The sequence below is a fragment of the Somniosus microcephalus genome, chromosome 4 (genome assembly GCF_052327205.1).
Source record: "Somniosus microcephalus isolate GS21.2 chromosome 4, FLI_Smic_1.0, whole genome shotgun sequence".
Lineage (NCBI taxonomy): Eukaryota > Metazoa > Chordata > Chondrichthyes > Squaliformes > Somniosidae > Somniosus > Somniosus microcephalus.
This window is the reverse complement of record NC_140990.1, coordinates 42,926,567-42,950,884: the sequence shown is the minus strand read 5'-3', so window position 1 is coordinate 42,950,884 and position 24,318 is coordinate 42,926,567. Positions and strand designations below refer to the sequence as shown.

General features: G+C 49.9%; 2 protein-coding genes across 2 annotated transcripts in view; both read right to left on the bottom strand.

Annotated features, from left to right (window-relative positions):
* LOC147118736 (uncharacterized) overlaps nucleotides 1-24,318 on the bottom strand; it is a 75,713-nt gene that overhangs the window by 37,992 nt on the left and 13,403 nt on the right. The window lies entirely within an intron of this gene.
* On the bottom strand, nucleotides 16,489-20,535 carry LOC147118737 (uncharacterized). The gene is made up of 2 exons (XM_085984549.1): nucleotides 20,430-20,535; nucleotides 16,489-18,175 (listed from the first exon to the last, which is right to left on the bottom strand). Exons 1-2 carry the CDS (start codon nucleotides 20,435-20,437, stop codon nucleotides 16,609-16,611), a joined length of 1,575 nt encoding a protein of 524 aa, XP_085840675.1. The 5' UTR covers nucleotides 20,438-20,535; the 3' UTR covers nucleotides 16,489-16,608.

The window sequence follows — 24,318 nt, the reverse complement described above, 5'->3', positions numbered from 1 at the left end:
GATTTCCTGGGGAAAACAAACATTCGTTCATGGGGGGTGGCGTTAATGGCAGTGCAAAGCAGTGACCGGATGGAATGCAGCACTGCCGGGAGGACTTCCTGCCAGCGAGAGGTTGGCAGGCCCTTAGACTTTAAGGCTAAGAGAACAGCCATCCAGACAGTCGCGTTCTCTCTTTCCACCTGGCCGTTCCCTCGGGGGTTGTAGCTGGTGGTCCTGCTTGCAGCGATACCTCTCGCTAATAGGAACTGGTGAAGTTCCTCGCTCATGAAGGAGGAGCCCCGGTCGCTATGTATATAGTTCGGGAACCCGAACAAGGCGAAGAGGTCGTTCAGGCATTTGGTGACCGTGGTGCTGGTCATGTCTGGGCAGGGGAAGGCAAAGGGGAAACGGGAGTACTCATCAATGATGTTGAGGAAGTACACATTACGGTCAGAGGACGGGAGGGGCCCCTTAAAATCGATGCTCAAGCGCTCGAAGGGGCGGGTGGCCTTGATCAGGCTTGCTCTGTCCGGCCTAAAGAAATGCGGTTTGCATTCGGCACAGGTTTGGCAGTTCCTGGTCATGGTCCTGACCTCCTCGATGGAGTATGGCAGGTTGCGGGCCTTAATGAAGTGGTAAAGTCTGGTGACCCCGGGGTGGCAGAGGTCGTTGTGGAGTGTCTGCAGTCTATCAGTTTGCACGTTGGCGCATGTACTTCGTGATAGAGCATCTGGGGGTTCGTTCAGTTTACCAGGCCGGTACAAGATATCATAATCATAGGTGGAGAGCTCGATTCTCCACCTCAAGATCTTGTCGTTCTTGATTTTGCCCCTCAGCTTGTTATTAAACATAAAAGCGACCGAACGCTGGTCGGTGAGGAGGGTAAATCGTTTGCCTGCCAGGAAATGCCTCCAGCGTCGTACAGCCTCCACGATCGCCTGGGCCTCCTTCTCGACCAAAGAGTGTCGGATCTCAGGGCCCTGGAGGGTCCTTGAGAAGAAGGCCACCGGTCTCCCCTCCTGGTTGAGGGTTGCGGCTAGGGCGAAGTCGGATGCATCGCTCTCCACTTGGAAAGGGATAGACTCATCCACCACGTGCATTGTGGCCTTAGCAATGTCTCCCTTAATGAGGGAGAAGGCTGCGCATGCTTCTGCCGTCAGGGGGAAGGAGGTGGACTTCATGAGGGGTCTGGCTTTGTCCGCATAATTTGGCACCCATTGGGCATAGTAGGCGAAGAGCCCCAGGGTTCTCTTCAGCGCCTTTGGACAGTGGGGGAGGGGAAGCTCCATGAGGGGGGCGCATTCTTTCGGGGTCGGGGCCGATGACTCCGTTCTCTACTATGCAGCCGAGGATGGCAAGGCGCGAGGTGTTAAACACACATTTCTCCTTATTGTAGGTGAGGTTCAGCCGTTGGGCCGTACGGAGGAGTCTTTCCAGATTAACATCGTGGTCCTGCCAGTCGCGGCCGCAGATGGTGACGTTATCTAGATAGGGGAACGTGGTGTGCAGCCCGTTCTGGTCAACCATCCGGTCCATCTCCCTTTGGAAGACCGAAGCCCCGTTGGTGACGCCGAAGGGAACCCTAAGGAAGTGGTAGAGGCGGCCGTTCGCCTCGAAGGCTGTATACTGGCGGTCCTCAGGGCGGATAGGGAGTTGGTGATAGGCCGACTTCAGGTCGATGGTGGAGAATACCCGGTACTGCGCAATCTGATTGACCATATCAGATATGCGGGGAAGGGGGTATGCGTCCAGCTGGGTGTACCGGTTTATGGTTTGGCTGTAGTCGATGACTAGGCGGTTTTTATCGCCGGTCTTAACGACTACGACCCGGGCACGCCAGGGGCTGTTGCTCCTCTCGATGATGCCCTCCTTCAGGAGACGCTGCACCTCACAGCTAATAAAAGCTCTGTCCCCGGTGCTGTACCGCCTGCTCTTGGTGGCGACGGGTTTACAGTCGCGGGTGAGGTTAGCGAACAGGGAGGGGGGCGGGACCTTGAGGGTGGATAGGCCGCAGGTGGTATGCGGTGGGCGGTTTAAAGGCTGCTGGTTGTCGACTGTGAGTGGGGGGAGGGGTCCACCGTATGCCAAGGTGAAACTTTGCAGGTGGGATTGGAAGTCCAGCCCTAGTAGGACGGCAGCGCAGAGCTGGGGCAGGACGAGGAGTTTAAAATTTTTATACTCCGTGCCCCTAACCGACAGGGTCACAATACAGTAGCCGCTGATGTCTGTCGAATGGGACCTCGATGCCATCGAGATCCGGTTGCGCGTTGGCCGGACAGTGAGGGAGTAGTGGCTCACCGTGTCTGGATGTATGAAACTCTCCGTGCTTCCGCTGTCGAACAGGCAGGTCGTGGCGTGGCCGTTTACTTTGATGTCCATCATGGACTTGGACAGGTGATGCGGGCGAGCTTGGTCCAGTGTGACGGAGGCTAGTGTATGGCTGAGCGAGCTGCTGTAGTCTGCGGGTGAGGCGGTGGTCGGGTCTGGCGACAAGGTGGCGGTCGACTGTGGTGGACAAAATGGCGGCACCCACGAGGTTAAATAAGATGGCTGCCCCCACAACTCACATGAGGCATTGCTGGTGTTGGTTGCCTTGATCAAAGATGGCCACCCCCACGACTCACGAGGGGATACTGGCATCTGTGGCCTGGATGAAAGATGGCCGCCCCCACAATTCGCATGAGGCACTGCTGGCGTCTGTGGCTCTCCCCCTGCAGGCCTTAGCGAAGTGGCCTTTCTTCTGGCAATGGGAGCAAGTCACGTTTCTCGCAGGGCAGCGCGTCCTCGGGTGTTTCGCCTGGCCACAGAAGAAGCAGCCGGCGGCCCGATCGTGGGGGTCCGATGTTGCAGCCGGTACCGGGGGTGGCGGTCCCGATCGGTTCTGGGACGCCGACGCTGAGGTAGGTCCCGGAGGCGGCGTTGCGAGGGGTATTGCGGCCGGGGTCGGGCCGGAGTCCCAGGGTCGCGCAGTACAGTACCTGGAATACGCCTCGAGGTCCCGATGGGCTACTTCCAGGGAGCGGGCGAGGGCTGCAGCTGTGTTCAGGTCGAGGTCCTTTGATTCTAGCAGTCTTTGCCGTGAGTAGTCGGACCGAAGGCCTTTCACGAAGGCATCGCGGATATTCTCTTCAGTATTTTCTGCAGCCGTTACCGCTTTAAAGTCACAGTCCCTGCCGAGTGTTTGTAGCGCCCGTAAAAATTCATCTACAGACTCTCCTGGCTGTTGTGGGCGGGATCTTAGGAGGTGTCTGGCACACATAGAATTTACCGGGCTCCGGTACTGCTCTTTCAGCAGGTTGATGGCGGCCTCGTATGTAGTAAGGTCCTGTATGAGTGCGAATACTTTAGGGCTCACTTGGGCGGTCAGCACTCTTAGTTTGGATCTCTGAGGCACGCCGGATTCTCCCAGGTAGGATTCAAAACAGCTCAGCCAGTGTTTGAAGTCGAGGGCTGAGTTTGCTGCCTATGGGTTTAGATCCAGGTACGGCGGTCGGAGGGCTCGCAGCCAGGCCGGCTGCTGTGGCTGTTGTAGCTGGGCGTCTGACTGGTCTGACGGTTCGTTAGACATTTTTAAAATTTAGCCAATAAAATTGATATACCTATCAATTCATCCAATGAAAAGCGACGAGTTAAGAAAGTAACTATAGGTTTTTATTGGCTAAATAACAGAGCCCACCCTCGTGGGTGATCGGATCCAACAAGGAGGAATACCAGCCAGTCGACCACCTTTATACCTGGGCAAGTAGCTGGAGCCATGGGCGGAGTCAGCAGTGGTCAGCCCAGGTATAACAGCGTGACAAGAGGCGACCTCGTGTAGTGATACAACAGTGTAAACAGTGATAACCATAGTGTAACGATATAACAGTGATAACCATAGTGTAACGATAGTGAACGATAAAAGTGGTTTACCACAATGGTGGAACAGGCTCGAGGGGCTGAATGGCCTCCTCCTGTCCTATGTTCCTAACTAGTGATTTGTAAAGGTTTAGTGTAACTTCCTTGTTTTTGTATTCAATGGCCCTATTTACAAAACCAAGTATCCCATACGCTTTCTGAACCGCCTCACCAACTTGCCGTGGCACTTTCAAAGATTTGTGAATATGGACCCCCAGGTCCCTCTGCTCTTGCACCCCCTCAAAATAGTCCCATTTAGATTATACGGCCTCTCCCTGTTGTTTCTCCCAAAGTGCATCACTTCACACTTATCCTCATTTAATTTCACCTGCCTTGTGTCTGCTCATTTCACAGTCTGTCTCTGTCCTCCTGAAGTCTGCTACTACTATGCTCACTATTTACTATGTTGCCAAGTTTTGTATCATCTGTAAACTTCAAACTTGTACACCTATACCCAAGTCCAAGTCAGTTATATATAACAAGAAAAACAATGGTCCTAATCCTGACCCCTGGGGGAACCCACTGCCAACTTCCCTCCAGTCAGAAAAACATCCCTCAGCACTGCTCACTGTCTCCTCTCCCTTAGCCAATTATATACCCAAATTACCATCAGCCCTTTAATTCCCTGTGCTTCTATTCCCCGAGTAAGTCTCTTGTGTGGTACTTTATCAAATGCCTTTTGGAAGTCCATATATACAACATCTGCTGCACTACCTTCATCAACCCTCTGTTACCTCATCAAAGAACTCAATCAGGTTAGTCAGACACGATTTACCTTTAACAAATCCATACTGGCTGCCCCTTATTAACCCATGCTTCTCCAAGTGAGAATTAATTTTGTCCTTGACAATGGTCTCTAGTCGTTCACCCACCACTGACATTAGACTGATTGGCCTGTAGTTACCAGGTTTATCCCTCTCCCCTTTTTTGAACATTTGCAATCCTCCAGTCCTCTGGCACCACTCCCATATATCTGAGGGAGATTGAAAGATTGTGGTCGGAGCTTCTGCTATCTCCACCCTAGCTTCCCTTAGCAATCTAGGATGCATCCATCTGGACCGGGTGACTTGTTAACTTTGAGTGGTGACCACCTATTTAGCACCTCCTTTCTATCCATTTTTATCCAATTTCTCTACTCCCCCCTCCTCTACTGCGACATTATCTTCGTCCTCTTCTTTTGTGAAGACAGATGCTAAGTACTCATTCAGTACCTCAACCACGCTCTCTGCCTCCGTATGATGAGCTCCTATTTGGTCCCTAATCGGCCCCACCATTCCTTTAACTATCCTTTTACTTTTCATATGTTTATAAAAGATTTTTGGGTTCCCTTTTACGTTACCCACTAATCTTTTCTCGTATTCTCTCCCTTGTGTCAGCTGTGTCTCAGTGGGTAGCACACTCGCCTCTGGGTCAGAAGGTTGTGGGTTTTAGTCCCACTCCAGGGACTTGAGCACATAAAGCTAGGCTGACACTCCAGTGCAGTGCTGAGGGAGTGCTGCACTGTCAGAGGTGCTGTCTTTCTGATGAGACTTTAAACTCAGGTAGATGTAAAAGATCCCATGGCACTATTTTGAAGAAGAGTAGGGGAGTTATCCCCAGTGTCCTGGCCAATATTTATCCCTCAAGCAACATAACAAAAACAGATTATCTGGTGATTATCACAGTGCTGTTTACAACAGTGACTCCACTTCAAAAAGTACTTCATTGGCTGTAAAGAGCTTTGAGATGTCTAGTGGTTGTGAAAAGCGCTATATAAATGCAAGTCTTTCTTTCATATAACCTTATTCAATTTCCCCCGCAGTCTCTGTATTCTCCTGGTTTTTGACTGTATTCTGTAATTGACATTTGTCGTAAACCTCCTTTTTCTGTTTTATTCTAACCTCGATATCCTTTGTCATCCAGGGAGCTCGAACTTTGGACGCCCCATCTTTCCTCCTTATGGGAATATGCTTGGTTTGTACCTGGTGTCAAATTTTGTTTTATAATGTGAAGCGCGTTGGGACATTTTACTACATTAAAGATGTTATATAAATACAAGTTGTTGTTATTGTCTGAAACTAACAAATTCCACAGAGGAAAATAACAGTATTTTTACTCCCAAATATTAAATATTTTGTTCCACGAGGTTGATCTGCTTTTTTTCATGAATCTTAAAAGTCTCTATTAAAACCTGAGCCAGTGTGTTGTGAGACAAAGAGCCTTGTGTCCAATAAGGGGAATAAAGGCCCACAGCCTCCCCTGGCCCCGGGCCTTGAACAAGGGACTGGAGAAACTCGCTGCCCTGCGGATCAGACAATCAGCCGGTGCTAGTCCCGCCCCTCGGGCTCCCCGATTGGTTGGAGGACCCGCCGCCGGCTCGCTCCTCCAGCCCCGTCCCGCTCGCTTCCTATTGGTCAGAAGCTCCCGTCAATCACCCGGGCAGTGTGAGCTGAGCATGCGCGGACCTTGGCAGCAGCCACTGACACATCAGGTGAGAGAGCTCAGGGAGCGGGTTCCTGAACCCCGGGGGGAGGCTGCGAGATTCTCAGCAGCTCAGCTCTGCTCGGTGCTGTGTGAACGGGCTGCTCCACACCCCAGCTGCTCATGGGGAATGCCAGTGTAGAGGGCCCAGTGCAGAAGGCCCAGGGTGGAAGACCCAGAGGAGAGTGTCCTAGGCGGGAGGCCCAGCACGGAGGACCCCAGGCGGGGGACCTAGGGCAGAGCGGCTGGTCGACAGAAGCGGAGTCGGGAGATGCTGTGGGTGAGCATGCTGCACGGTTTCTAAGGTCGAAGAACAGTCTCGGGCCCGAATGAGTTCCAGCGGCCCCGCCTGTGCTCCATCTGGTGGCAGCTGTGAGGCTTTGTTTCGGTGATGGGATCGGGTTTGTGTGCTGCCATTTGGTGGAGGAAAGACAGACTGTTCCCATCTATAGTATGGTGCTTGAACAGCCATAAGATGGGAAAAGAGAATGGGATAAAAGTGAAAAAGGAAAATAAAAGACAAAACAAGTAATATCGGCGAGGGATAATGAATGTCTTGATGGCTGGGTCCTGTGAGTGATAATAGCAATAAGAAGGACATTTAAGTACTTGTTTTCCTCTTTTACAGGATTTGAGAAAGTGGTCGGATTCTTTTCTGTGGATAGGTTGAAGACTGTGGACAAGGATCATGACATTATATGGTTGGATAACATCAAGTAAAAATGAGGAGTTATTAGAGTGCCAATAGGACTGGTGTAGAAGTTGTTGAAGTTTCGGGTTCTGGTTAAAAGTAGTTTACTTGAAGTTTAAGCGATTTCTGATATGGTTATGGGACTTTGTATATTGTGGTGTTATTTAGTGTTAAAGCCTTCCTTAATCGAAAGAACGACCGCTCTAGTGAACGCACACATGCGGATACAAATATATGCACGCACGCACGCATACACAATGGAACTTACGTTCGACCGAATGAAGGGCCCTCGCTCCCCAGGATGAAGGTCCGCTTCGTGAGCATGAGGCCTGCCTGGACAGATGAACGAACGCACGCAAGCACACGGGTAGACAAATGGCACACATGCTCGCAGTCATGCACAATGGAATTTACGCTTGAGCGAACGAATGGAGGAATGAATGACTGAATGATTGAACGATGCCAGTAGGACTGGCGTGTATGGGTTCTTGGTTTATTAAATAGTGACAGGTTGTACTGTAAATATTATTGATTTACCTGTAAAAATTACTGTTGTATTTATATTGTTGACCATAATTGGTCAATGAATGTAATGGATTTACTATGTAACTGATGAGTTGTATAAGTACTGTTGTACTTGAATGTTAAATTTTTAAAAAAAAAGGACAACAGGTAAATACCAAGCAAAAATGAAGAGTTACTAGATTGCCAGTCGGACTGGTGTGGAATTGTTTTTCACTATGGGTACCTGTATTGTTAATTTGTCTGTAAAATGTATTACTGCATTTGTACTGTTAATCCTAAAGCTGTTTTTTAAGGCTTTGCCTTATTGTGGTTAATGAATGTAATGGATTTATTATGTAATTGATGAGTTGTAACAAGTACTACCAGATTTAAATAAAAAACAATGAACCCCGGGGGAGGCTGCGAGATACTCAGCAGCTCAGCTCTGCTCGGTGCTGTGTGAACGGGCTGCTCCACACCCCGGCTGCTCACGGGGAATGCCAGTGCGGAGGGCTCAGTGTGGAAGACCCAGAGGAGAGTGTCCTAGGCGGGAGGCCCAGCACGGAGGACCCCAGGCGGGGGGCCTAGGGCGGAGCGGCTGGTCAACAGAAGCGGAGTCGGGAGATGCTGTGGGTGAGCATGCTGCACGGTTTCTAAAGGTGAAGAACGGTCTCCGGCCCGAATGAGTTCCAGCGGCCCCGTCTGTGCTCCATCTGGTGGCAGCTGTGAGGCTTTTTCTCGGTGACGGGGGCCGGTTTGCGCTGCCGTTTTGGTGGAGGAAAGATAGACTGTTCCCATCTATAGTATGGTGCTTGAGCGGCTATAAGATGGGAAAAGAGAATGGGATAAAAGGAAAAAAGGAAAATAAAAGGAAGATAAAAGGCAAAACAAAGTAATATCGGTGAGGAATAATGAATGTCTTGATGGCTGGGTCCTGTGAGTGATAACAGCAAGAAGAAGGAAATTTGAGTAGTCGTTTTCTTCTTTTACGGGATTTGAGAAAGTGGTCGGCTTCTTTTCTGTGGAAAAGTTGAAGACTGTGGACAAGGATCATGACATTATATGGTTAGATAACATGAAGTGAAGACGAGGAGTTATTAGAGTGCCAATAGGACTGGCGTAGAACTGGTATTTACTTGTTTTGTTGAAGAAGTTTCGGGTTCTGGTTAAAAGTAGTTCATTTGAAGTTTTAAGTGATTTTTGATATGGTTATGGGACTTTGTATATTGTGGTGTTATTTAGTGTTAAAGCCTTCCTCAATGTGCGGACGAATGAATGCTCAAGTAAATGCACGCATGCGGATACAAATATATACACGCACGCACGCATACACATTGGAGCCCTCGCTCCCCAGGATGAAGGCCCGCTTGGTGAGCGTGAGGCCTGCTGGACGGATGAACGAATGCACACAGGTAGACAAATGATACGCACGCATACACAATGGAACTTACGTTCGACCGAATGACGGGCCCTCGCTCCCCAGGATAAGGGTTGCTTGGTGAGCATGAGGCCTGACGGATGGACGAACGAACGCATGCATGCACGCAGGTAGACAAATGGCACACATGCACGCAGTCATGCACAATGGAATTTACGCTTGAGCGAAAGAACTAACGGAGGAATGAATGACTGAATGATGCCAGTAGGACTGGTGTATACGGGTTCTTTCTCTTCTTGGTTTATTAAATAGTGGCAGTTTGTACTGTAAACATTATTGATTTACCTGTAAAATTTATTGTTGTATTTATATTGCTGACCATAATTGGTCAATGAATGTAATGGATTTACTATGTAACTGATGAGTTGTATAAGTACTGTTGTACTTGAATGTTAAATTTTTTTTTTTAAAAGGACAACAGGTAATACCAAGCAAAAACGAAGAGTTACTAGATTGCCAGTCGGACTGGTGTGGAATTGTTTTTCACTATGGGTACCTGTATTGTTAATATTGTTGATTTGTCTGTAAAATTTATTACTGCATTTGTACTGTTAATCCTAAAGCTGTTTTTTAAGGCTTTGCCTTAGTGTGGATAATGAATGTAATGGATTTATCATGTAATTGATCAGTTGTAACAAGTACTACCAGATTTAAATAAAAAACAATGAACCCCGGGGGAGGCTGCGAGATTCTCAGCAGCTCAGCTCTGCTCGGTGCTGTGTGAACGGGCTGCTCCACACCATGGCTGCTCACGGGGAATGCCAGTGCGGAGGGCCCAGTGCAGAAGGCCCAGGGTGGAAGACCCAGAGGAGAGTGTCCTAGGCGGGAGGCCCAGCACGGAGGACCCCAGGCGGGGGGCCTAGGGCGGAGCGGCTGGTCGCCAGAAGCGGAGTTGGGAGATGCTGTGGGTGAGCATGCTGCACGGTTTCTAAAGGTGAAGAACGGTCTCCGGCCCGAATGAGTTCCAGCGGCCCCGTCTGTGCTCCGTTTGGTGGCAGCTGTGAGGCTTTGTTTCGGTGACGGGGGCCGGTTTGTGTGCCGCCATTTTGGTGGAGGAAAGATAGACTGTTCCCATCTATAGTATGGTGCTTGAACAGCCATAAGATGGGAAAAGAGAATGGGATAAAAGGAAAAAAGGAAAATAAAAGACAAAACAAGGTATATCAGCAAGGAATAACGAATGTCTTGATGGCTGGGTCCTGTGAGTGATAACAGCAAGAAGGAGGAAATTTGAGTCGTCGTTTTCTTCTTTTACGGGATTTGAGAAAGTGGTCGGCTTCTTTTCTGTGGAAAAGTTGAAGACTGTGGACAAGGATCATGACATCATATGGTTAGATAACATCAAGTGAAGACGAGGAGTTATTAGAGTGCCAATAGGACTGGCGTAGAACTGGTATTTACTTGTTTTGTTGAAGAAGTTTCGGGTTCTGGTTAAAAGTAGTTTACTTGAAGTTTTAATTGATTTCTGATATGGTTATGGGACTTTGTATATTGTGGTGTTATTTACTGTTAAAGCCTTCCTTAATCGAATGAACGAACGCTCTAGTGAACGCACGCATGCGGATACAAATAATACACACGCACACACGCATACACATTGGAACTTACGTTCGACCGAATGAAGGGCCTTCGCTCCCCAGGATGTAAGCAGGCATCCTACTGGGTGAGCGTGAGGCCTGTCTGGACGGATGAACGAACGCACGTATGCACGCAGGTAGACAAATGACACGCACGCACACAGACATGCACAATGGAATTTACGCTTGAACGAACGGCGGAATGAATGACCGAATGATTGAACGATGCCAGTAGGACTGGCGTATACGGGTTCTTTCTTTTCTTGGTTTATTAAATAGTGGCAGTTTGTACTGTAAACGTTATTGATTTACCTGTAAAAATTTATTGTTGTATTTATATTGTTGACCATTAAGCTGTTTTTTTTTTTTGAGGCTTTATCCTTTTTTTGTGGTCAATGAATGTAATGGATTTACTATGTAATTGATGAGTTGTATAAGTACTGTTGTACTTGAATGTTAAAATTAAAAAAAATGGACAACAGGTAATACCAAGCAAAAACAAAGAGTCACTAGATTGCCAATAAGACTGGTGTAAAATTGTTTTTCACTATGGGTACCTGTACTGTTAATATTGTTGATTTTTCTGTAAAATTGACCACTGCATTTATACTGTTAACCCTAAAGCTGTTTTTAAGGCTTTGTTTTATTGCGGCAAATGAATGTAATGGATTTATTATGTAATTGATGAGTTGTAACAAGTACTACCATATTTAAATAAATATGTTTCCAAAACAAAACCCAGGGGATGCGGGCTGCACACACCCCGAGTGCGGCCCCATTATTAAAACACTCAACATTATCCGCTTCACAAACACCCGGGGTGGGCCTCAGGCCCTGAATAAGAGCCTCCGGACCAGGCGTTTGCCCCGAGCAGGGCGGCAGCTGCGGGGCTTTCTCCCGGTGACAGGCCCGGGGTAACGGCCGCCATCTTGAGAGGCTCAGGGGGCAGCAGGGCGCATGCGCGGCCCCCTTGGCCAGGAAGAGAGAATCTTGTCCATTCCTATCCTGGACTCTCAGTGATGGCTTTTGTAAACTCCTTTTACAGGCTGTGAGAAGGGCAGCATTTACGCACCGCAAACTCAAACCAAACATCACATCAACATCTGACAGAGTCACTCCATTCATCAGGACCTGAATATCATCGGCCTCTGAATGTGGAAGGAGAAATGTTTGTTCTGTCTGTGGGAAAAGATTTCAAACATCAGTGTGACTGGAAAAGCACCGAGACACACACACCCGAGTGAGAGTGTTCCAGTGCACTGACTGTGGAAAGAGCTTTAACCAGTTACACAGCCTGAAAAAACATCGCACTGTTCACAGCGGGGAGAAACCGTACATGTGTTGTGTGTGTGGTCGGGGCTTCAACCGATTGTCCAACCTGGAGAGACACAAGGACACTCGCACCATGGAAAAACCGTGGAAATGTGGGGACTGTGGGGAGGGATTCAGTTGCCCATCCCACCTGGAAACTCATCGACGCAGTCACACCGGGGAGAGGCCATTCACCTGCTCCGTGTGTGGGAGGGGATTCACTCAATCATCCAACCTGCTGAAACACAAACTTGTTCACTCTGATAAGAAACCTTTTAAATGTGAGCTGAGCTTTAAAAGTGCTGAAATCCAAACCCCTCGCACCATCTCCAACATTTCTTTCCTCCACTCCCAGTTTTCCCCCTCCCTCCACTCTGGTTGGGTTCAGTTCTACACCCGCTGTGTGCAGAGTGAGAATAAAATCAATGAGTCAATGGTTGTCTCTCCTGGTCACTGGGACCCTGAAGCCCCACCCACTCTCTGTTCCTGTATGAAGATGACCGCGCATGCGCCCTGCTGCAGGTGGAACCGGTCTGTCTTTCCTTTACCAAGATGGTGGCGCCTAACCTGGGCCTGTCACCGAGAAAAAGCCTCACCGCTGCCGTACGGCGGAACACAGACCGGGCCGCTGGATCGCATTCGGGCCTGAGGCCGTTCTCCAACTTTATAAACCCTGCAGCGCAGCCTACCCGCAGTTTATTAATCTCCCGACCCCGCTCCCGCCGACTTGCAGCTCCGCCCGGCGACCGCGCGAGCTTTTCTTTGTAAAGTCGGTGAGGGACACGTGACCCGGGCCCGCGGCCTGATTGATGGGCGCTTCTGACCAATAGGGAGCGAGCGGGGTGGGAGGAGCAAGCCAGTGGCGGGTCTTCCAAGCAATCGGGGAGCCCGAGGGGCGGGACTAGCGCCGGCTGATTGTCTGATCCGCAGGGCAGCGAGTTTCTCCAGTCCCTTGTTCAGGGCCCGGGGCCAGGGGAGGCTGTGGGCTTTTATTCCCCTTATTGGACACAAGGCTCTTTGTCTCACAACACACTGGCTCAAGTTTTAATACAGACTTATTAAATTCATGAATAAAAGCAGATAAACCCCGTGCTTCTGTAGAATAAACTTTCTAATATTTGGGAGTAAAAGGAGAAGTTTTTTCCCTCTGGGGAATTTATTATCAGTTTCAGGAAACAACAACAACCACTTGTATTTATAAAGCACCTTTAATGTAGTAAAACATCCCAAGGCTCTTCACAGGATCGTTACAAAACAAAATTTGACACCGAGCCACATAAGGAGATATTCGGGCAGATGACCAAAAGCTTGGTCAAAGAAGTAGGTTTTAAGGAGCATCTTAAAGAAGGAGAGAGAGGCTGAGAGATGGAGAGGTTTAGGGAAGGAATTCCAGAGCTTAGGGCCCAGGCAGCTGAAGGCACGGCCACCAATGGTGGAGCGATTAAAATCGGGGATGCTCAAGAGGCCGGAATTAGAGAAGCGCTAATATCTCGGAAGGTTATAGGGGCTGGAAGAGATTACAGAAATAGGGAGGGGCGGGGCCACGGAGGGATTTGAAAACAAGGATGAGAATTTTAAGGATGAGACTTGAGGAAAAGCAGGGAGTGGGGAAGGTCAAGCCCTTATGGGGCAGGGTCGCTAATTCTGTTCTGCAACAGTTACTGGGACAGACTGTATCTCCCCCTCTCCTCCACACAGGGATTTGTGGTAGTTAAAGGGACAGTAATTCTCCTTGTTCTGTGAGATTGTAATTAAAGGGACACTACTCTGAGATGGCTGTGAACTTTTAGTGCTACCAGCCTTTCTAAAACCTCTTCCTTTCTTTGAGGATCTGTGTGAACTCGCTGGTGACTCAGCAGGTTGGATGAGCTCTGAAACCTCTTTGCAGTCAGAACATTTAAAGGGTCTCTCATCGGTTCTGGGACAGGAGGGATCTGGTTAACAGTGATCACAATATCATTAGGTTTAAAGTAGTTATGGAAAGGGACAAAGAAAAATCAATGGTGAAAATACCCAGCTGGAAGAGAACCAATTTCAGTGATTTGAGAAGGGATCGAGCACAGGTGGACTGGAAACAAAGATTGTCCAGGAAAAGAGTGAATGACCAATGGCAGGCCTTCAAGGCTGAGATAGTTCGGGTACAATCCAAGCATATTCCCATAAGGAGGAAAGATGGGGCATCCAAAGCTCGAGCTCCCGATGACAAAGGATATCGAGGTTAGAATAAAACAGAAAAAGGAGGTTTACAACAAATGTCAGGTACAGAATACCATCAAAAACCAGGCAGAATAAAGAGAGTGTGGGGGAAATGAAACAGGATATAAGAAGGGCAAAGAGACAATATGAGAAAAGATTAGTGGGTAACATAAAAGAGAACCCAAAAATCTTCTATAAACATATGAAAAGTAAAAGGACAGTTAAAGGAATGGTGGGGCCGATTAGGGACCAAATAGGAGCTCATCATACGGAGGCAGAGGGCATGGCTGAGGTACTGAATGAGTACTTAGCATCTGTCTTCACAAAAGAAGAGGACGAAGTTAATGTCGCAGTAGAGGAGGGGGAGTAGAGAAATTGGATAAAAATGGATAGAGAGGTGCTAAATAGGTTGTCATCACTCAAAGTTAACAAGTCACCCGGTCCAGATGTGATGCATCCTAGATTGCTGAGGGAAGCTAGGGTGGAGATAGCAGAAGCTCCGACCACAATCTTTCAATTTCCCTCAGATATATGGGAGTGGTGCCAGAAGACTGGAGGATTGCAAATGTTACACCCTGTTTAAAAAAGGGGAGGGATAAACCTGGTAACTACAGGCCAATCAGTCTAATGTCAGTGGTGGGTGAACGACTAGAGACCATTGTCAAGGACAAAATTAATTCTCACTTGGAGAAGCATGGGTTAATAAGGGGCAGCCAGTATGGATTTGTTAAAGGTAAATCGTGTCTGACTAACCTGATTGAGTTCTTTGATGAAGTAACAGAGGGTTGATGAAGGTAGTGCAGCAGATGTTGTATATATGGACTTTCAAAAGACATTTAATAAAGTACCACATAAGAGACTTACTCGGAAAACAGAAGCACAGGGAATTAAAGGGCTGGTGGTAATTTGGGTATATAATTGGCTAAGGGAGAGGAGGCAGTGAGCAGTGCTGAGGGATGTTTTTCTGACTGGAGGGAAGTATGCAGTGGGCACCCCAGGGGTCGGATTAGGACCATTGCTTCTCTTGTTATATATAACTGACCTGGACTTGGGTATAGGTGTACAATTTCAAAGTTTATAGACGATACAAAACTTGGCAATGTAGTAAATAGTGAGCACAGTAGTAGCAGACTTCAGGAGGACAGAGACAGACTGTGAAATGAGCAGACACAAGGCAGATGAAATTAAATGAGGATAAGTGTGAAGTGATGCACTTTGGGAGAAACAACAGGGAGAGGCCGTATAATCTAAATGGGACTATTTTGAGGGGGTGCAAGAGCAGAGGGACCTGGGGGTCCATATTCACAAATCTTTGAAAGTGCCACGGCAAGTTGGTGAGGCGGTTCAGAAAGCGTATGGGATATTTGGCTTTGTAAATAGGGTCATTGAATACAAAAACAAGGAAGTTACACTAAACCTTTACAAATCACTAGTTAGGAACATAGGACAGGAGGAGGCCATTCAGCCCCTCGAGCCTGTTCCGCCATTCAATGAGATCGTGGCTGATCTGTGACCTAACTCCATACACCCGCCTTTGGCCCATATCCCTTAATACCTTTGGGTAACAAAAACCTATCAATCTCAGATTAAAATTTACAATTGATCTCGCATCAGTTGCCATTTGCGGAAGAGAGTTCCAAACTTCTACCACCCTTTGTGTGTAGAAGTGTTTCCTAATTTCACTCCTGAAAGGTCTGGCTCTAATTTTTAGACTATGCCCCCAGTCCTAGAATCCCCAACCAGCGGAAATAGTTTCTCTCTATCTACCCTATCTGTTCCCCTTAATATCCTGAAAACTTCGATCAGATCACACCTTAACCTTCTAAATTCCAGGGAATACAACCCTAATTTGTGTAATCTCTCCCCGTAACTTAACCCTTGAAGTCCGGGTATCATTCTGGTAAACCTACGCTGCACTCCCTCCAAGGCCAATATATCCTTCCTAAGGTGTGGTGCCCAGAACTGCTCACAGTACTCCAGGTGTGGTCTAACCAGGGTTTTGTACAGCTGCAGGGTTTTGCCCTCAGCTGGAGTCTTGTGTACAGTTCTGGGCACCACACTTTAGGAAGGATGTCGAGGCCTTGGAGAGGGTACAGAGGAGGTTGACCAGGATGGTACCAGGGATGAGGGACTTCAGTTATGTGGAGAGATTGGAGAAGCTGGGATTGTTCCCCTTAGAGCAGAGAAGGTTAAGAGGAGACCTAATAGAGGTGTTCAAAATGATGAGGGATTTTGATCGAGCAAGTAGGGAGAAACTGTTCACTCTGGCAAGTGGGTCGATAACCAAAGGTCACAGATTTAAAATAGTTGCTAATAGAACGAGAGGGGAATGAGGAGAATTGTTTTCACACAGAGGGTTGTTCAGATCTGGAACGCACCATCTGAAAGGATGCTGGAATCAGGTTCCACAGGAACTTTCAAACGGTAATTGGACATGTACTTGAAGAGAACTAGTTTGCAGAGTTCTGGGGATAAAGCTGGGGTTTGGGTCTAAATTGGACAGCTCTTTCAAAGAGCCGGCACAGACACAATGGGCCAAATCACCTCCTTCTGTGCTGTTAGATTCTATGATCAGTGTGAAGACGCTGGTGAATCTTAAGGCTCTTCGAGCTTTTAAAGCTCTTCCCACAGTCAGAACACTGAAAGGGTCCCTCGTCAGTGTGAACTCGCTGGTGTGACAGGAGGGTGGATGACTGAGTGAATCCCTTCCCACACACGGAGCAGGTGAACGGCCTCTCACCAGTGTGGAGGAGCCGGTGTCTCTTCAGCTCCCCGGAGCTTTTGAAGCTCTTCCCACAGTCAGAACAGTTAAATGGTCTCTCCCCAGTGTGAACAAGCTGGTGTCCCTTCAGCTCCTGGGGGCTTTTAAAGCTCTTCCCACAGTCATAACATTTAAAGGGTCTCTTGTCAGCGTGAACAAGCTGGTGTGACAGGAGGATGGATGACACAGTGAATCCCTTCCCACACATGGAGGTGAACAAGCCCTCCCCAGTGTGAACTCGCTGGTGTTGCTTGAGCTCCCGGGGGATTTTAAAACTCTTCCCACACACAGAACATTTAAAGGGTCTCTCGTTAGTGTGAACACGCTGGTGTCCCTTCAGCTCACCAGGGCTTTTAAAGCTCTTCCCACAGTCAAGACAGTTAAACGGCCTCTCATCAGTGTGAACAAGCTGGTGTCTCAGCAGGCTGGAAGACTTCAAGAATCCCTTCCCACACACGGAGCAGGTGAACAGCCTTTCCGCAGTGTGAACAAGCTGGTGTCCCTTCAGATCCCCAGGGCTTTTAAAACGCTTCCCACAGTCAAGACAGTTAAACGGCCTCTCATCAGTGTGAACAAGCTGGTGTGAAAGGAGGGTGGAGGACTGAGCGAATCCCTTCCCACACACAGAGCAGGTGAACGGTCTCTCCCCAGTGTGTAGGAGCCAGTGTCCCTTCAGGTCCTGGGGGCTTTTAAACCTCTTCCCACAGTCAGAACATTTAAAGGGTCTCTCATCAGTGTGAACAAGCTGGTGTGTCTGCAGGTTGGATGACTCACTGAATCCCTTCCCACACATGGAGCAGGTGAATGGCCTCTCCGCAGTGTGGAGGCGCTGGTGTCTCTGCAGGTTGGCTGTCTGAGTGAATCCCTTCCCACAATCGGAGCAGGTGAACGCCCTCTCCCCAGTGTGAACTCGCTGGTGTTGCTTGAGCTCCCGGGGGCTTTTAAAACTCTTCCCACAGTCAGGACAGTTAAAGGGTCTCTCCCCAGTGTGAACTCGCTGGTGTGTTTGCAGGTGGGATGAACAAACAAATCCCTTTCCACACACGGAGCAGGTGAACGGACTGTCCCTGGTGTGACTGCGCCAATGAACTTCTATTGCAGACGGGGAACTGAATCCCTTCCCGCCGTCCCCACCTTTACCCGGTTTCTCCCCGGTGTGACAGTGCATGTGTCTCGCCAGGTCAGGCAATCGGCTGAATCCGCGTCCACACACCGAACACGTGTGCGGTTTGTCATCGCTGCTTTCTCCTTCCATGTGCAAAGGCCGATGATATTCAGGTCCTGATGAATCGAGCGACTCTGTCAGATCTTGACGTGATGTTTGGTCTGAGCTTCCCGGCTGTAACTGCTCCACTTCTATAACCCTGTAAATTGAGTTCAGAAAAGGATCAGAGGCAAACTGTTGTTTAATTTTCCCCTTTCCGAACCCAGGGGCAGTGAAGCCGATTTTCAGGCTCCAGGTTCTGCACAAGTTGGTTGAAAGGATCAGCAGTAATGGCGGCTGTAATACCCACAAGCCCTGGCGCTCCAGAAAGCACTCTGTTGACGCCGAGTCCTGCGCATGTGCTCATGGCCCCTGCGCTCTCCCTCCTGCTCCACAATCGCCCGTCCCGATCGGTCCACAATGTGCATGTTCAGCGCACAAAACCCCGCGGTTGGAACACCGGGCGCGCGCATGCGGAGCCGCAACATCTGGTATGCGTGCGCGGCTCAGGTGGGGGCGAGTCGGTGTTTCGCCTCAGCCGCCAGTGAGGTGCACATGCACAGGACGACCCAACATTCTTCCTATCAGCAATCACTCCCTCGTTTCTTTAATAAAAACAGAAAATGCTGGAAATACTCAGCAGGTCAGGCAGCATCTGTGGAGAGAGAAACAGAGTTAACGTTTCAGGTCGATGACCTTTCGTCAGAACTGCTTGTTCTTTAGTGTCAGCCAGTGATTCAGTTGGTAGCACTCTCGCCTCTGAGTCAGAAAGTTGTGGGTTCAAGTCCCAGCCCAGAGAGTTGAGCACAAAAATCCAGGCTGACACTCCAGGGCAGTGCTGAGGGAGTGCTGCACTGTCGGAGGTGCCGATTTTTGGATGAGATGTTAAACTGAGGCCCTGTCTGCTCTCTCAGGTGGATATAAAAGATCCCATGGCATTATTTCGAGAAAGGAAGACTTGCATTTATATAGTGCCTTTCATGACCAGCAGATGTCTTGAAGTGCTTTACAGCCAATGAGGTACTTTTGGAATGTAGTCACTGTTGTAATGTGGGAAAGAGCAGGGGAATTATCCCCGGTGTCCTAGCCAATGTGTATCCCTCAATTAACACAACAAAAAGATAGATTATCTGGTCATTATCACATTGCTGTTTGTGGGAGCTTGCTGTGCGCTTATTGACTTCCGCAGTTCCTACACCAGAACCAGGGGTCATAGTCTAAAGATAAGGGGTAAGCCATTTAGGACTGAAATGAGGAAGAATTTCTTCACCCAGAGAGTGGTGAACCTGTAGAATTCTCTACCACAGAGGGCGGTGGAGGCCAATTCATTAAATATATTCAAGAAGGAGTTGGATATATTTCTTAAGGCTAAATGGATCAAGGGATATGGGGAGAAGGCAGGAACAGGGTACTGAGTTTGGATGATCAGCCATGATCTGGTTGAATGGCGGAGCAGGCTCGAGGGGCCGAATGGCCTACTCCTGCTCCTATCTTCTATGTTTCCATTATAACAGCGACTACACTTCAAAAAGTACTTCATTGAGTGTAAAGCGCTTTGGGTCGTCCGGTGGTGGTGAAAGGCGCTATAGAAAAGCTTCTGGCTGATGGTTGATTGACAGACGATAATCTGCGCCTGCGCACACGGGACGGTTTGGGCCGAGTCCGGCACAGCGCCCCCTCCCGGTCACCAAGGGTAATAACCGCGCATGCCCAGAGGACACCAACCCCCCTCCCCGACTCGGAGCTGCGCCTGCGCACTCGGATCCTGCCGGACGGAGTCGGCGCGGGGCATTCTGGGGAAAGGCCTTGGTGTCGGTGACGCAAAGTGAGTTTTCTCCGCTCCGATTGGGTGGAGAATCGCGCCGGGTGCGGGGGAGGGGTGGCTCGGGAGAGAATAAAGAGAAATAGAAAAACCTGAGAGTCCGCGAGGCCCCGGACCAAGCGCAGTCAGTTGGACGGTTCACGTGATCTCCTCGGGGACACGTGACCCGGATCCGCGGCCTGATTGACGGGAGCTTCCAGCCAATAGGGAGCGAGTGGGGCGGGGCTCGAGGAGCGAGCCGGCGAACGGTTCTCCAACCGGTCCTCCAACCAATCGGGGAGCCCGAGGGGCGGGACTAACGCCGGCTGATTGTCTGATTCGCAGGGCAGCGAGTTTCTTGTTCAGGGCCCGGGGCCAGGGGAGGCTTGTGGGCCTTTATTCCCCTTATTGGACACAAGGCTCTTTGTCTCAGGCCATAGGGTGACGTCGCAGTGAAACTTTCCGCCCTCCTTTACAAAGATGGCTGCCATTAACCTGGGCCTAGAAGGGGAAGAAATCCCCCCCCAACTGCAAACACCGGGTCTTCAGGTTATTATTCGGGGCTTGCCTCCTGCACAAGTTGTTTATCAAATCTCCCCACCCACCTACCTACCGGTCCATTACTCCCCTCCATCATGATTCTTATTCGCTGTACCATCGCGCTCCCGGCTTCAGCTCCTCTCCGTCCATCTCCAGTAACGCACTGCGCATGCTCAATATACCGGCCCCTCCCGCGCCTGCGCGCTGGGCTCTTGTAGTCTGGGTGCGGCACGTGGTCCACCGCGGGGAATGCTGGGTAAAAGCCCCCATTGAAAGACCAGATTAGTGAATGGAACATGATTTACTGTGATCGGATTGAGGACTGAACCATGTTCATTCTAGTAGTTATGGTTTGTTTCTGCTGATCTTAATAACCCCTGTATCTGCGCTGGAGATTAATATTCTGTATAAATAGTGAATAAATAAAGCTCGAGGAACAGCACCTCATCTTTCGATTAGGCACTTTACAGACTTCTGGACTCAACACTGAGTTCAACAATTTCAAACTTTAACCTCTGCTCCCATTTTTCATGCTGTATGATTTTGCCATCCCCATTTGCAACACTTTCCAAGACTCGGTTTCACAGCCACATCTCTTTCCTCAGCAACTGTCTCCGGTTCCAACTTAATCCATGTGGATTCCAACTGAACTTCCACCCTTCGTGTTTCAGATCCACCCAGGATAACGTTCCTGCCTCTTACCTTAGTAATATTTGTTACATCTCCAGCTTTTACCAGTTTTGATGAAGGGTCCCAGACCTGAAATGTTAACTCTGTTTCTCTCTCCACGGATGCTGCCTGGCCTGCTGAGTATTTCCAGTGTTGGATTGCAAAAATAGGCCTGTGAATCAAAGCCTGAATCCTCTAGTCTTTAAATATATTAATCAAAGCTGTAGGGAGGGCTGTAGTACTAGAAACCATATTCAAAGAATGTTTAGCTTCATGTATTAGGAAATATATATAAAACAAACATGTAGCATTTAGGTAGCTGCGAAGCATGATGGGATACTTGACCATCATATTAACCCTCTTTAACTAAGTACTGTAGAAACAGCATATTTACTAGACTCTTAGTCTCTGTCTTTGTTGTTATCAGTGTTACAGAAGCAGTGTTTAATGCAGCTGGCTTTCTGAGAGATAAGGGAAACTGAACTTCATAGGGAGTCGGCCATTTCTATCTCTGCCTCAAACACCTTATCTTCCTTTGTAATGTCTGCTCGCAACCAAAAGCGGACATTGTTTATCATCTCAAGAATTAAGCGACCTTGCTCACAGAAGCTAGAAACTAGATGTTATGCTGTATGTCAGAACACTTCAGGGCGGCTCCCGACATTGAGTGACTAATCACGCCAACCAATAAGGGAGTAACGGTAGTGACGCTGTTTGTATGTGTACGCCTACTTTTGCAACCTAATGGGCGTTGCTCATTGAAAGGTATATTAATGCTTGTATGCTGTATTTCCTTTGGAGATAGGTGCGAGTCTGAGGAGGCTCCCTCCTCTCCCTTGTGCACAAGGCCTTCTGGCCGTTTTCTAATAAACTTTAACTTTGTCAGCAGTTCCGTCTCTCCGTGTGATTTTGCTCCAAAAATTCGAATCTAGCAGTTGGCGTCAGAAGTGGGATACTGGATTGCAGGTTCCAGGTAGGACGTAGTTTGGTCTGTGTTGGAAGGCAGCGACGAGACTGGAGTCTCGGTAATCCGCGTTGGAGGGCAGCAACGAGGCTGGAGTCTTGGTAATCCGTGTTGGAGGGCAGCGACAAGACTGGAGTCTCGGTAATCCGTGTTGGAGGGCAGCGACCACACTGGAGTCTCGGTAATCCACGTTGGAGGGCAGCGACGAGACTGGAGTCTCGGTAATCCGCGTTGGAGGGCAGCGACGAGACTGGAGTCTCGGTAATCCATGTTGGAGGGCAGCGACCACACTGGAGTCTCGGTAATCCGCGTTGGAGGGCAGCGACGAGACTGGAGTCTCGGTAATCCGCGTTGGAGGGCAGCGACGAGACTGGAGTCTCGGTAATCCGCGTTGGAGGGCAGCGACGAGACTGGAGTCTCGGTAATCTGCGTTGGAGGGCTGCGACGAGACTGGAGTCTTGGTAATCTGCGTTGGAGGGCAGCGACGAGACTGGAGTCTCGGTAATCCATGTTGGAGGGCAGCGACGAGACTGGAGTCTCGGTAATCCGCGTTGGAGGGCAGCGACCACAGTGGAGTCTCGGTAATCCGCGTTGGAGGGCAGCGACGAGACTGGAGTCTTGGTAATCTGCGTTGGAGGGCAGCGACGAGACTGGAGTCTCGGTAATCCATGTTGGAGGGCAGCGACGAGACTGGAGTCTCGGTAATCCGCGTTGGAGGGCAGCGACCACAGTGGAGTCTCGGTAATCCGTGTTGGAGGGGAGCGACAAGACTGGAGTCTCGGTAATCCGCGTTGGAGGGCAGCGACGAGACTGGAGTCTCGGTAATCAGCGTTGGAGGGCAGCGACGAGACTGGAGTCTCGGTAATCCGCGTTGGAGGGCAGCGACGAGGCTGGAGTCTCGGTAATCCGTGTTGGAGGGGAGCGACAAGACTGGAGTCTCGGTAATCCGCGTTGGAGGGCAGCGACGAGACTGGAGTCTCGGTAATCTGCGTTGGAGGGCAGCGACCACAGTGGAGTCTCGGTAATCCGTGTTGGAGGGGAGCGACAAGACTGGAGTCTCGGTAATCCGCGTTGGAGGGCAGCGACGAGACTGGAGTCTCGGTAATCCGCGTTGGGGGACAGCGACGAGACTGGAGTCTCGGTAATCCGCGTTGGAGGGCAGCGACGAGACTGGAGTCTCGGTAATCCGCGTTGGGGGACAGCGACGAGACTGGAGTCTCGGTAATCCGCGTTGGGGGACAGCGACGAGACTGGAGTCTCGGTAATCAGCGTTGGAGGGCAGCGACGAGACTGGAGTCTCGGTAATCCGCGTTGGAGGGCAGCGACGAGGCTGGAGTCTCGGTAATCCGTGTTGGAGGGGAGCGACAAGACTGGAGTCTCGGTAATCCGCGTTGGAGGGCAGCGACGAGACTGGAGTCTCGGTAATCTGCGTTGGAGGGCAGCGACCACAGTGGAGTCTCGGTAATCCGTGTTGGAGGGGAGCGACAAGACTGGAGTCTCGGTAATCCGCGTTGGAGGGCAGCGACGAGACTGGAGTCTCGGTAATCCGCGTTGGGGGACAGCGACGAGACTGGAGTCTCGGTAATCCGCGTTGGAGGGCAGCGACGAGACTGGAGTCTCGGTAATCTGCGTTGGAGGGCAGCGATGAGACTGGAGTCTCGGTAATCCGTGTTGGAGGGCAGCGACCACAGTGGAGTCGCGGTAATCCGCGTTGCAGGGCAGCGACGAGACTGGAGTCTCGGTAATCCGTGTTGGAGGGCAGCGACGAGACTGGAGTCTCGGTAATCAGCGTTGGAGGGCAGCGACGAGACTGGAGTCTCGGTAATCCGCGTTGGAGGGCAGCGACGAGGCTGGAGTCTCGGTAATCCGTGTTGGAGGGGAGCGACAAGACTGGAGTCTCGGTAATCCGCGTTGGAGGGCAGCGACGAGACTGGAGTCTCGGTAATCTGCGTTGGAGGGCAGCGATCACACTGGAGTCTCGTTAATCCGTGTTGGAGGGCAGCGACCACACTGGAGTCTCCGTAATCCGCGTTGAAGGGCAGCGACCACACTGGAGTCTCGGTAATCCGTGTTGGAATGCAGTGACGAGACTGGAGTCTCGGTAATCCGCGTTGGAGGGCAGCGACGAGAATGGAGTCTCGGTAATCCGCGTTGGAGGGCGGCGACGAGACTGGAGGCTCGGTAATCCGCGTTGGAGGGCAGCGACGAGACTGGAGTCTCCGTAATCCGCGTTGAAGGGCAGCGACCACACTGGAGTCTCGGTAATCCGTGTTGGAATGCAGTGACGAGACTGGAGTCTCGGTAATCTGCGTTGGAGGGCAGCGACGAG